At 43.2% G+C, this 14,447-nt stretch overlaps 1 protein-coding gene across 3 annotated transcripts in view; it reads right to left on the bottom strand.

The window, feature by feature from the left end:
• ADAMTS18 (ADAM metallopeptidase with thrombospondin type 1 motif 18) overlaps window positions 1-7,173 on the bottom strand; it is a 151,370-nt gene extending 144,197 nt beyond the window's left edge. Inside the window, exons 1-3 of one of the 3 annotated variants that reach the window (XM_021932191.2) lie at window positions 7,084-7,173; window positions 6,896-6,983; window positions 3,753-4,069 (exon numbers count right to left, since the gene is read on the bottom strand). In XM_021932191.2, coding sequence (XP_021787883.2) covers window positions 3,753-4,069; window positions 6,896-6,983; window positions 7,084-7,173 — 495 coding nt within the window. Of the gene's footprint in view, window positions 1-3,752; window positions 4,070-6,895 lie in introns of all 3 variants that reach the window. The other 2 variants (XM_021932190.2, XM_009196904.3) reach the window with 2 other exon arrangements.
• Between the last annotated feature and the right edge of the window lie 7,274 nt (window positions 7,174-14,447).

Genomic DNA, 14,447 nt, shown 5'->3' with positions numbered 1-14,447 from the left:
GTTAATCTGTACCTCTGAGGTTCTGGGACAAAGGCTGCAAATCCCAGTACCTTCACAGATTATAAGGCCACCTGGTATAGAAGACAGAGGTGACCTTTTCTAGGTTGCATGTATAAAAGCATTCAAAAATTTTAAAATAATCATCTCTAAACATAACAGTAGGCAGTATTTACTCCGGGAATTGTGCAACCCTGTTTCATGAATTATTCCAAGTAAGTAACAACCACCTCAACTCTAGAATAAAGTGAGACCTGTGAGTTGGCAGGGGAGGTGGGTGCATTTTAAGAAATTATTACAAATATTTTAAACAGGTTAATTCTGAATTATTAAGACAAATTCTCTGCTAGGAAAATTTTAGCTGGAGTATGTATGCATGCATGTCTGCTTATATGTATGTGTGTACATATGTATTCACTATTATAACCATTCTACCATTTTTCACTTTCTTTGTGGACTTCTCTAGCAGTCAAGATAATGGTAGATTCCTATTAGTACTTTGTCAAATCATTTAAAGGTGACATTGCTTTCCTAATATACACTGCATGCACACGAGAAAATTGCTACCACATCCAAAAGGATCCTAAGGCCAGTGGTCTGGCCCCACTCAGAGAAACACTGATATATAAACTTCAGGTGAAAAAGTTTCATCTCCCAGTCTCATTCATCTCTTCTCAGTCTCTGTATTAACGGAAGAAGAGTGGCTGTCTCTCATGGCATGTTAACTCGATGAGTCTCTCCAACAAGCCTGTTAAAGGCTTGTTCCTTTTCTGAACTCTTGAATCTACTATTCTGAATCCATTACTATAGTTGCTAATTAACTCTAGAGGAGTTACGAACCCCTGATTAGCCAAAGAAGCTGAGCAATGTCTATAAGAAAATGTAAACAAAAAAAATGCATTCAATTTCATTAACCATCAACTACACCCATAATGTGGTACTACTTCACACCTATCAATCAGAACAGCTAAAGTGGAAAAATAGGCAATATCAAGTGTTCAGGAGGATTTGGAGCAACTGGAACTCTCATACACTGGTGATGCGAGTTTAAATTAGCACAACCACTTTGAAAAGCTGCTTGTCAGTGCTCATTAAAGCTGAACATATACAGGTTGAGCACCTCAACCCAAAAATTTGAAATCTGAAATGCTCCAAAATCTGAAACTTTTGAGTACTGATATGACACTCAAAGAAAATGCTTACTGGAGCATTTCAGATTTTTGTATTAGAGATGCTCAACCAGAATATATTCTGCAAATATTCCAAAATCCTCCCCAAATTGAAAATCCACAACACTTCTGGTCCCGAACATTTCAGATATGGAATACTCAATTTATACATACTCTGTGCCTCAACGACTTTATTCTTAGGCATGTGTCCAAAAGAATGTGTCCATAAGTTCATCAAAATGCATATACAGGAATGTTCAGTCATACTAGCCCCAAACTATTGGTACGGGTATAAATTAGTTCAACCATTGTGGAAAGCACTATGGCAATTTTTTGAAGAGCTAAAAGCAGAACTACCATTTGACCCAGCAATCCTATTACTAGGTATGGGAGGAACATAAACCATTCTAACATAAAGACACATGCATGTGAATGTTTATTGCTGCACTATTCACAATAGCAAAGACATGGAATCAACCTAAATGCCCATCAGTGACGGAATGGATGAAGAAAATGTGGTACACAGACACCACGGAATACTATGCAGCCATAAAAATAAACGAGATCAGCTCTTTTGCAGGAACATGGATGGAGAGGAAGGCTATTATCATTAGCAAACTAATGCAGGAACAGAAATTCAAATCGCACGTTCTCACTTGTAAGTGGGAGCTAAATGATGAGAAGTCATGGACACAAAGAAGGGAACAACAGACACTGTGGTCTACTTGGGGGTGGAGGGTGGTAGAAGAGAGAGGAACAGAAAAGATAACCATTGGGTACTGGGCTTAATATATGGGTGATGAAATAATCTGTACAACAAACCCCTGTGACATGAGTTCACCTATGTAACAAAACCTTCACTTATACCCCTGAACCTAAAAGTTTAAAAAAAAAAAAATGGATAAAAGCATTGTGAAATCCTCATAAAGAAAAATTTATGATTCTACCCATGTAAAATTTTGATAATATTAATCTATTACCATGAGATTATTAATATGAGACATTTGATCAGATTTCTCATCACGCACAGAGTGGAGTCCTGAGAGTGCTAAACATGAGGAGGCTAAGTTTTGCTGAAAACAGAACACCTATAGGGCAATTATCCCTGCCAGGAACTGCTATAGCACTTTCCACATAAGAAATCATTGAATCCCCACTGCCCTGTGACGTAAACTCTTGTTATTCCCATCTTAGAAATAAAGAAACTAAGGCATAGTTAACTCTACTTAACACAGAGTTAAATAATTAGTCCAGGGTCCTATGAGTAAATGCTGGTGTGAGAATTAGAATCTGGACAGACTGCTTTTAACTACTGGTATGTGGAATGAGATAGTTTAAGCCAGTATGGTGGGTTGTGTAAACTCCTCCTTTAGGATACTGGAATAGACAGAAGAAAGAGAAATACAGAGGGGATGCTAAATAAAGACCAGGAGATCTGCCACAACAAAACAAACAAACAAACAAACAGAAAATCAAGATATAGTCATGTGTGCATACACAGGGGCACGTAACCATGTAATAATATGTAGGTCATTGGTGAGCCACGTTCATCATTTTAAATAGACCAAAGGAAGAATACCATGATTGTGGTTGTAAAGAAAGGTTTTAGCTAAATTTCAGGCCAAAATAGGGGGAAAAAATTTAAAAAGTAACTGAAAGTTTCAACTAATGAAGAACATGGGAGTCCTTATTCACCCGCACCCAAGCCACATCTTGCTTTGTGCCATGATGTACCATGTACATTACTAACTACATTCTCAGCTGGGTTTTCTCACATTTTCCTTCTTCTGGCCATGCCAGAGCATAATTGCCATGTGTCTCAACACACATCAACTCTTCTGTCAATTCAGGACACTTCTCAATCACAACACAGAATGAAATCAACCCAGAACACCATTTACCACCTCGTATATTTGATTGAATCCTGAGAAGAGTATCATTTACAATGATATTCTTGGCCTGGTGCTCAGCAGATGAGGATTACATAGGCAGGAAATAACGCTTGTCCCAAATGCTTTTAAAAGGTTCTGCTTCCCTGGACGCCACATTGAATCCTGCCAGCCCAGGAACACAGCACACCACATTCTAAAAGGATGTCTTATGTGAGCAGGACACCAGCAACAGATTAGTTCAAAGAAAACAAAGGGCCTCCCTTCAGCAAAGTGAAGGTTGATCTTACCAGGGCTGCTGAATGTAATTTTGCTTTGAAATACAGTTTTCCCATTTCAAAGCCATGTAGACGCATGCAGCTTGTTAGATTTATAGAATGCCTGGTCTCCCAGGACATTACAAAGCGAATGGCATCCATCAAGTTAATTTCCTTGGGGATCATCTCAAACATGGAGAATGAAAAGTCCCAGACCATTAAACATCAAAAGAATGTTCTAAATGGTAATTAAAGTTCTATTATATTTTCTTTTTCTGGGAGCAGATTAGATTAATTCAATTGAGAATATTAGAAGTATCAAGGCTGACAGTGTGAATGTGTGGACTTGGCTCGAAGAGCACTTATACTGCAGACATCTGTTCACTCAAGTTACACAAAACACGAAAGAGGGAGCTCAACTCAGACTGGGGTGAACTTACCAAGCCAGCACACGTAGACACAGCGACAGAGGAGGAGCTGTCATTTCTGATAAATCCCTGATAGAAGCATTGCTGCACCTCGGGTTTCTGAGTCTCTGAAGCACCATCTTTTCCAAGTACCTGGACAATAAAGTGACTGCTCAAAATCGCCGAGGGCTTAAGTTCTAAGTGCAGTTCCTGTCCAAATGCTGAAAATCGGTAGTGCAGGGAGCTTCTGGCATTCTGCGCCGATCGCTTTTTCCTGCCGTTGTGCAAAATGTCGTGTGAAATATATGACCCGGCTGAGTCTACTTCTACTGGCGTGACAAAGACATAATCTGCAATGGGAAAAGTTTAGCTGTCAGCACCCAGAGCCCACAATTCCAAATGGTCACTTTCCAGCAGGCTGGCAAAGAGCAACACAAAACTCAAAGATACCTTTGTTCCTGTTGCCTTGCACCTAGATCAACTATAATTCAGAGCAGCACAGGAAGCAGAAGATCTGTCTCTACAATTAACTCTGCCACAGTCATTTCTACAGATGCCCGAAAGCCAATCACGATTTTCATGAATTTCGTGGATGTCCGTGGAAAAATGTAACGCCTCTCGTCTGGAGAGAGATTTAGAATGTTCTTTTGATGTTTAATGGTCTGGATCTTTTAATATATTGGCCACAGAGTCATGTATATAAAATTTAATTTTTTGGAAGATAAAGTTAATGAATATGAAACTACAAAATCAGGAATTTTCTTCAAGGAGGTTAATTTATCTGTGCTTAAACTGAATCGGGAGCATTTTGGCAAAGGCAGACTTTACACTTCAAGTCCTAACTCACAGTGTGGGGTAGCTTCAGATGATATTTCAGATCATTAACAAGCAAGAGCATTTTCATATTTCCAATATTATTTGTGAAAAGAAAACTCTGGCACTTGTATCACTCTTAGCATTTTTACTGTGAGCTTTCACAGGGATGATCCCATTTAATTGTAAGCATAAAATACAGCACATGCACAAAAATGCCTCAAAATTCTCAGAACCCTCCTATATAGTCTGATGTATAAAATTGCTCAGGCATGTTGCTGGGGGAGTGGCTTATCAGGGGACACCTGGAAAGGCATGTTTAAAAATACATTCACCATTGCTCCCTAGAGCAGCACTAATTGCTGAATGTTCCAAAGAGGAGGAGCTAAAATCCAATTTGCTATTTGAAAAGCAAAGCCAGCACAGTGTTTTCTTTCACCAAACATTGAAGCTGAAAAGCATCATCCCACAAAATGATTTGGAATATGCCCTCTGCACATTAAAAACCCTCCACATTTCCACTTCCGAGGCACAGAATGGGAAACTACTTTGGAAAGTGTTTAGAAAGATGTTGAATAACGATGAGGTATGTTTGAGTCACTTGGGTCCCCAGTTACTGGAGGAGGAAAAGGAAGAATTTCCCTTTCCCCTCAACAGTCAACAACTTTCCCCCTCCTCCAAAACAAACAAACAAACAAAGGAAAAGTGGAGCCCCGGTAGCTACCAAGGATCAATGAGTGATGGCCTAATTAGCTTCACATAAAAAAAAAAAATTCTCCCCAATAGACAATAATTTTCTTCTGTTTATGAACCATCTGTGACTCTTATTCCTTGGGCAGCTTTCATTTTTATATTCTTTATGTCCTCCCACTCCCATTTTTCTTGACTTCGTCCTTTAACTAAAAATGCTATAAAATTGACACACATATTTTAAAATAATGGGGGGGGGGAGTTTTTCCCTTATCTTAACCTTGAAAATCTGAGCCAGACATACAATATTTTTCTTCTCTTAAAAATCTGATATATTGCTTTAAAGGGCTGTGGCTCTTGATTATGTGCAAGTCCTTAGAGAAAGTCTACCTCCTCCTCCTGTCAAACTAAAACTTAACTATGAAAATGCTTCCTGACATGTGCAGAAGTTTGTTTCTCACTGTCTTGTCCCAAATTATCTGAAACTCTGCCTGCTCTTACTTGGAAGGCTCTGTAGGAACGTTATCCAGTCAGGCTTCTATGGAATCAGCCATCAAGGTCCCCCAGACACCTGCTACCAGCTTGTTTCCAAGGGGAGAATAACAGGCTATTGGTTACATTCAGTCCTTCACGGAAGAAGGGCAGTCAGTGTCCCCTGTAAAGAGTGATCTCTGACTGATCACTTCAGGAGCTGAGTAAGGGTGAGGCCTTTACAAAGTGGTGGCTGGGTCGGACATGGCCTCCAGCCATCTGATCCTGATATAAGAATGAGGGGTGGTTTTAGAAACTGCAGCCTCTCTGTGGGACAAAAGGTGAATCCCTTCTGCATGACTCCATCCTGCCCCACTTCCCATCATGACCTCTTTACCCTGACAAGAAAAGGAGATAACCTTGCAAAACTAAAATTTACAGAATTCTAAAGAATCCAGGTTGAACAGTAAGGTTTTGCTAGACGCGTTGCGTCAGGAATCAGCTGTTCTCCTGTAGCTGATGGGAAACAATCAAAACAAGGATTTCCCTCTGCGCGCCACTGGGAAGTTAATAAATGACAGAAGTGAGGGATGTTCTAGGAAGTTTGTGGCTGCGCGACGTCAGAAAAGATAAAGGACTCAGAGACCTCAAGTCACCTGCTTTCCTCTCTCTAAAAGCAGCCTTAGGCATCCGTGAAACAAGGGAAGCAAAAAGGAAAGAAAAAAGAAGAGATAGAAAAGGAACAAAAGTAGAGAGAAAAATAAGGAAAGATGGAGAGAGGAAAGAGGCTCACATTCTTTCATCTCCCACTAAGAATTAGCTTCCCCCACCAAGAGTTAGGAGAGGGAGGAAATAAGTAATTCCTTAGTTAATGTCCACCTCCCTTAGAATTTCTCACTGCAGTTAAGGTTTTTTTTTTTTTTTTTTTTTTTTTTTTTTTTTTTTTTTTTTTTTTTCTTAACAAGCCACCTGTGAAGGAGAGAGGGTATTTTCTTTTATGTGACTTGCAGCTTGGGGCATTGATTCTTTTGATAAGTTCAGTCCTTGCCAACCTTCCCCTCTCTCCAAATAGGAACCAGTTCCAAGACAGCGCACACCTGCCAGGTTAGGGGGTGCACTTTTCCATCTTTTCTGTTTTTGGGGGAAGGAAGGGACAAAGTGCTGCGAAAGGCCCTTCTTGGGGGTGGGGGGCAAATACGAACCATCATTTAATCCGCTGGCGCCGCTGCTGCTGTCACTGGCTAAGGCCGCGGCGACCGACGCACAGCAGAGGCAGCACAGCTGGAGCGCCTGCAAAAGAAAAGGTGACATCGCGCGTGAGGGGCGCGGTGGGGCTGGCGTCGGGCGCCCTCTGCCACCCGCTCTCGGAGCTCCGCTCGGCGGCACCTGCCTTAGCCACGCGCCCCAGTCCCGCCGGGCCCCTCGGCGGGCCCGAACCCGCGACCGGGAGGGCGCACGCGAGCAGGAGGGCGCACTCCATGGTCAGGTGCGGGCGCGGCGGCTGCGGGTGGCCAGACGCTGCAGGCGGAGCGCACGGGCGGCGAGCATTCTCTCCGCGGCCCCGGAGCTCGGCGCCCCAGGTGCGGCTCCAGGTGAGAGCCGCCGCCGTTCACATCGCAGCGGAGGCGCGCTGGGACCTCCCCTCCTCCGGCTGCCTGCGCGCCCTCCCTTCTCCCGGCGCGGGCCTGCCGAGCTGCCCTTTGCGGCACCCCAGGGGGTGCGGGGTGCTCCCTGGGCCGGGACTGGAGCGCAAACGGCTGAGAGACTCTGTCGGTGCCTGCCCGCCCGTCTGTGAGTCTGTCTGTGTCGATGTGAGCGTCTGAGGCTACGGGGAAAGCAGCGCCAGCTGGCTCCCCCAGCGCGCCGGAGCCGAGCGCCCGCCTCTCCACCGCGCGGTGATTGGCGACCAGCGGCTCCCGGGCTCGTCCGAGCCCCCGGGCTGGTGCAAGGGCGTGGGATTCCCGGCTCCAACTCCGAGGGAGGGGGCGAAGGGGGCGGGGAGGCTGGGTGGGAGTGATGGGGAGGGAGGGACCGACAGCCGTGAGAAGGAGGGGAGCGCCCAGGGTCAGGCTTGGAAAACGTAATTTAAGCGCACTGGGGAGATGAGTTCAGAAGAGGAAAGGCTCAGGTGAGTGGCACGACTTCTTCGCTCTCTGTGCAGACTTCTCATTTTCAACTCTTCTGGCAAAGAGTCAAGATAGCGTCCTCCACACCTCCTAAGTGCTGGGAGCTATCCCCTGCTGTATCGCATTTGCCTCAAGCCCTACCCTTTTCAGGTGGGAATTATTAATTCCTTGATAAAGATGAGGAAGAAGAGGCTCAGATGAGCACAAGATAACCTAGCTTCCCAGAGTCAGCAAATCTGAGGCAGCCCGGAGGACCAGAACAATGAGCCTGTCACTGTCTGCAGCATGTAAAAACTCATGGCACGCGGGGGCCTCCCTCTTCTCCCGGATCTCTCCCTCTCTTCTCACGGTGACCGTGCTTCCCACTCTTCGAGATTGAATCTTGGCCCCAGATACCCAAACCCACAGAAATCAGTTATAACAAACAGTGCACGCCATCACCAGGAATGTGCATCCAGTTTGCTATGTGCCTGTTCATTTACTCAAGACATTTATTGGATCCTTTGATCCCTGTTTGCAGAGGTGAACAAAATACATTCTCACGGGCCAGTGGAAACGAATCTGATTGGATAGCTCGACAACAGTAATAGAAGCAAAATGAACACAAATACTAAAAGGAAAAGAATAGTCTCCTAAATTAGATGGCAGCAGAATCTAATTTAGATGTCTACACACACACACACACACACACGCACACATACACGTGCAAGGCATCTCTTAGGCGCTGACACTTAAATAAGGCCAGAGAGTGGATCGGTTTTACGAGGGAAGAGGGGAGTAGGATCTTGCATGTTAGGTCAGGGGGCACAGCAGAAATGAAGGTCTCGAGGTAGTTAAGTGATTGCCACGTGAAAACTGTTACAGGCCAGAGGAAGAAGAAAACACAGCAGTTGCTGGGTCAGCTGGACCTTGTAAGCTGGGGCGAAGCACGTTGGAAGTCATTAGATTTAAATGAATGGGGGTTTGTGTATGTGTAGGAGGCAACATCACGTCCAATAAAAAAATAATGCGAATCATTTTTTGAGCAAGGGTAGGGATTGGACGTGCTGAGGCAGGGCCAGAAACAAACTAGGCAACTGTTGCTGGCATGAAGGGGCACAATGACAGTGTCTTGCTGGGACCAGGGTAGTGGCAGTGGAGGTAGATGTGTTACTCTGCTCAGTCCTGTGGGTACTGAAATAATTAACATGAGGTCCATGTCAAGCCTCGATTAAGTGATAGCTCCATACACATAGTCGGTTTTATTGAACATGACCGGGAAGAGGTAAACCCCGGCTGCAGAGGCAGAGAAGGTGATATGTCTGCCTAAGGAACATGAGGCAAGTCCTCACAGAACATCAGGGCTAAACAAATCACTTGGGTTTCCCTACTTCATCTGTTTAAGCTCTGTGGCCCGTTTTATAATCTGTAAAATAGGAATCAGCATGCTACATCAAAAGGATAGCCTAAGGGGTATGTGAATGTATTTTTCGAAGCACATTATAAGTGGACTTTAAGAAGTGATGATGGTGTATTTCTGTGATTTCATCCATCCTATGTCAAACTTGAATGTATGTCAAAATCACCTGTAATGCTAGCTTAAAAATGCAGATTTCCAGGCCACGAAGCACTGTGATTCTGACTCCATGGATTTGGTGTACGGCCCAAGCGTGCATTTGCAGTGAGCACTTTTGGGTGATTCAGACACAAGTGACTTAAGTGCTTTATGTAATTCCGTGAAGAACTGGACACCATAGGAAACTGGACGTCGAAGATGTGCAGTAAAACACTGCTGGAGGTCACGTCACCAAACAACAGGCTGAATAAAATCCCAGGAGACTGGGATCAACAGCACTGTCAGCAACATCATCAGGTGAATACGGAAGGAAACTGGAGGGTAAAGGGCTTGTCCACACTCAGCTAAAAATAACCATGGCCCTGATTTGTGTCTCTCCATTAAGATACATTTGCATGAAATTATCCATATTTCTCTGGTCCTCCTCTTTTAGGGTTAATAATATAGGTTACTCGCCATGGTCAGGGTTGAAGTCAGAGAACCACCCTTAACTATGCTCTATGCTCAATTGTGGAGTTTCTCAACCTCAGTAGTACTGAGATTTAGGCTGGATAATCATTTGTGGTAGGGGTTATCATCCTGTGCATTATAAACATAGGATGTTTAGCAGCATCTCTGGCTTCTCTCCACTAAATGCCAGTAGCAGCCCCCAAAATGCAACAAAATGTTGTGAGGTTTCCAAATGTTTCCTGGTGGGTAAAATTCCCCTAGGCGAGAACCTGGATAAATAGTACAGATTCCCAGTCCTATTCTGTGACATTTTTTGTTGAGTGCCCATTTTGTTGAGAGACTAGAGGGCTCCTCTTGAACTTAAAGTAAGTGGTGTGTAACTGATTTTATAGCTGTTCTTCCATACCCCAGTCAATCTTGCTCTCCATAGATTCAAGTCCTCCATGATTGGGTACAGAAACCAAGACTCATTTCTTACATAGTTCTAGATCTAGAAGATCAAAACTTGCAGTTCCATTCATTTGTAGATGTCCAGTCTCTTTTTTAGGGCTGATAAATACTTGCAAAGCCGTAACTTCTGGGATGATTTCATACACAGTTTTCCAGGAACTGGCCCTGCAATATGTATAAATTGTCTCTAGATGGTGACAGAGAATCATGAGCCCATGGTCCAGTCTTGGAGTTGTAAACTGCAAAGTCGCTGTTAAGTTACTTGGGAATGTCAGTCTTACCTGATTTTAAAATGATAAATCTAGGACACTACAATGGCTATCTGAAGTTTGTAATAAACCAATGGGGATACGGGGGGCAGAGCTCATTGCTGATGTGTTGTACTCTGTCATACGTAGCGCAGAATCTGTCATGTAACAGACATTCATAAGTGTTTGTAAGAGGAGCAGAGGGAGGGAGGGAGGAATGGAGGGAAAATTTGAGATAGAGAGATCACACTGTTTCACTCTTAACCACTAAAAAAAATTCCCCCTTTCTCTTCCTTTAAAATCAATGGTACAGTTCTAGGCATTGATTTTCTTTCTTTTTCTACTGACATAAGCTTAATTAAATTATTATTATTATTATTATTTGCTAAATAACATTAAGATATGTGCCTCCTCCTGGACAGATCAAAAAATAAATGGCAAACCACGTTGCTTACTCGCTTTCCTTTGTCCCGGGATTCATGAAGATGCAAACATCCCTTCCATGGAAAGTAAGAAACATTTACTGCCTCTCCTGGTGCGGTTGATTTTCTGTGCTATAACTGACTCCTTATTTGCTCCTCTCCTTTTCCGTCAGCGAGTAGAGGGAAACTCTTCTTCCTCTAGCTGCTCAAAGCTGCATCAAACAGTGGGCTGGGTTTTACTGAACAGGTGTCCGGTACTTTCCTGTAGAAAACATTTTGATGTCCAAAGAGATAGATGTCCATAGTCACACATGAAAACCTAGAAGAGGGTAAAATAGAACACAAGAATTTATTTTAACACAGTAGCCAAAAGGAAAAGAAAGAGATGGAAATGGATTTCCCTCCTTGAAGGCCTAAGATCTAAGGCTTACTTTCTGGTCAATGTCTCAGAAATGCAGTCCAGTTAGCAACCCAGACCTCAAAAACAATGGGGAGAAGGAGACAGGGGAGGTGAAAGAGAAACAGAGCAGCAGATCTTAACTTTTTTCCTTCTACAGATAACCATCCAGAAAGATAAACAGTTATATTTTGCTACACAAAGAATGAAATTCAAACAAGTGACAGGCAACAAACTTCTATTTACTTAGTAGTAACAATACAGGAAGCAGAACCCCTTAAATAGTTTTGTAAATAGATCCGTCATCACACACAATTTAGCAATTACCAACTGTTTTCCTTTGCCTGCTATTTATTCTTCTACTCAGCTTTCTGAGGACATTGGTATCCATTTCTTTCCTTTAAAACCATGTGGTTGTCTGACTTATCTATATGATAAGGTTCTCTCTGCTCATCTCATTTTCTCTGTTCTTTGTACTCTGGCTGCATGGGCTTGCTTTCCTTGTTCTATTTTTAGTCTTTTCCCAAGCCCTACTATTAACAGTAGCACGCTTGCCAGAGGCTGAAGAGGTAGTATTAGAACTAGACTACTAAATTCCACAAGCGAACCGGAGGCCAAGTTCTGAGCTCTCTGTATCGTGAAGAGTGGAATATATACTTTGTAAAAGCTCTGGAAAATATCAGGCTGCCTGACAAGGGGCAAATAACTTTTGTTTACATGGAGTATTTTCTCCTTCTTCTCCACTATCATGAGCCCATCATGAACAAGCTCAGATGTCTGTGCTAATGATTATCAAACTCTCATCTCTAACACCGTCTTGGCCCCACTAAGCCTTTGTCCTGGAACAGCAAGGATTGGGAACTACTGCTAATGAAGAACACCCAGAACATGGTTAGAAATATACATTCTTGGGCATCCCTGTAAGTATTTCCATTAAGTGGGGCAGGATTTCTGATGTAACTATTATCACAAACCAATAATTATGACCCATAGTACTTGCACTTGAATGCCAGCAACATCTCCTAGTCAATAGGACTTAAAGCTTTTGGGATGCTTTTGACTCATTTCTTATTCATGGAGAAAGCAAAATATAGCAGAAAGAATAAAGGGATTTAAATCTGGAAATGTTGGCTGTCCTCCTGAGCTGCAAAAAGAAAATACAGATAAAAGTAGAAAAGAAATACGAAAATACACAGGTTCCAGTCTGAGGCCAATATTTGTCCCTTCTCCTTTGATCCTTGAAATCACCACCAGTTAAACCAAGAAATCTTTCTCCAACGCTATTTCCCCCTTTATATTAGTCTGTGTTGCATTTCTATTTCTTTCAATGAAAGTTGTCTTAGTACTTTTACTATGTGATGTTAAACATGAAGTCTTAGCATGCCCATCTCTAACACAGGGGAGCAATCCCTACCTCACATCCATTTATTTTCATGAGGATTGGATGAAGTAACACACATAAAGTGTCTAATGCAAATCCTCAACCACTAGTGCTCAATGAATGGTAGTGTTCTTTCTCTTTCTTAACTCTCCTTTGATTCTTACTCCTATAGCCAATCCCTTCCTAAGGCTGTGAACTCTTGTGTAGAGGTGAATACTTCAGTCTGAGCCCTGCTATTTCCCATCTGATTTCACAATTGCAATTCCCAGAAACAGAGACTGGGTGAGCATAAGAAAATGATATTCCCTTTTGCATAGGCACAAAAAAGTGACCAAAAGTTGGAAGCTATGAAAATTAGGAAAAGAGCAACCCTCCGGGCTAATAAAGTCTTGTGGGGACAGAATGAAGAAGACTGAGACCTACTGGATTTCATTTTAACTCACCTCAAGGCAGGGTACAGCCATTCATCAGGCCCAGCATAGGTTGCAATCTCCTTAGGCCTTTTCTCTCCTTTTTTTGTTTTTGTTTTTGTTTTTTTTCTTTAGAGACAGAGTTTCACTTTGTCTCCCAGGCTGGAGTGCAGTGGCACCATCTAAGCTCACTGCAACCTCTGCCTCCCAGGTTCAAGCAATTCTCATGCCTCAGCCTCCTGAGTAGCTGGGATTACAGGCACCAGCCACCATGCCCAGCTAACTTTTTGTATTTTAGTAGAGACCGGGTTTCACCATGTTGCCCAGGCTGGTCTTGAATGCCTGAACTCAGGCAATCTGCCCGTCTCAGCCTCCCAAACTGCTAGGATTACAGGCATGAGCTACTCCACCCAGCCAGGCCTTTTCTCATCTTAGATTGGGAAACTAAATAGGAGCAAAGATTCATTCCACCTACTTCTATGAACTGCATTACAATTTCTAAGCTACTGATTCTGCTTTGTTCTTCCATTTACTGAGCATCCTTTCCATGAACTCACACTGTCTCCGAGGGCTCTTTCAAAAGGCTTGGCTGTGAAGGTGAAGATAAGTACATTATATCCTTCATCAATTAACCTTCACTTCTCAACAAAATGCAATCTGGCTTCTACCCCCAGTCACATGTTCTTATAAATAAAAGTACAATAAAGTTTTTGAATAAATGAATAGAAATAGAGAGATGTGGACCTTTCTCCTTTCACTCAGAGAGAACCATTAAAAATGCTAGAGAATGGGCCGGGCACGGTGGCTCAAGCCTGTAATCCCAGCACTTTGGGAGGCCGAGGCGGGCGGGTCACGAGGTCAGGAGATCGAGACCATCCTGGCTAACACAGTGAAACCCCGTCTCTACTAAAAATACAAAAAATTAGCCGGGCGTGGTGGCGGCGCCTGTAGTCCCAGCTACTCGGGAGGCTGAGGCAGGAGAATGGCGTAAACCCGGGAGGTGGAGCTTGCAGTGAGCGCGATCTCGCGCTCACTGCACTCCAGCCTGGGCGACAGAGCGAGACTCCGCCTCAAAAAAAAAAAAAAAATGCTAGAGAAAGAGAACCCATGCTAATCTTTAAATTGTTGTAGTGTTTGAAACTAATGACCACTGCCTCTTTTTTGAAACCCTCTTACCTCCATAGCTTCCAGGTCATTACTTTGCCCTGTTTTTCCAAGTTCCCCCCACCCCCTTTTTAAAAAATTTTTACTAATCAATTTTTTTTTTTTTGCCCTTTTTGTCTCTTAAATATTGGGCTTCAGACTTTGGTCCTTG

This window comes from Papio anubis, chromosome 18 (assembly GCF_008728515.1).
Source record: "Papio anubis isolate 15944 chromosome 18, Panubis1.0, whole genome shotgun sequence".
Taxonomy (NCBI): domain Eukaryota; kingdom Metazoa; phylum Chordata; class Mammalia; order Primates; family Cercopithecidae; genus Papio; species Papio anubis.
The sequence above is the reverse complement of the archived record's forward strand: the minus strand, read 5'-3'. Positions and strand labels throughout refer to the sequence as shown.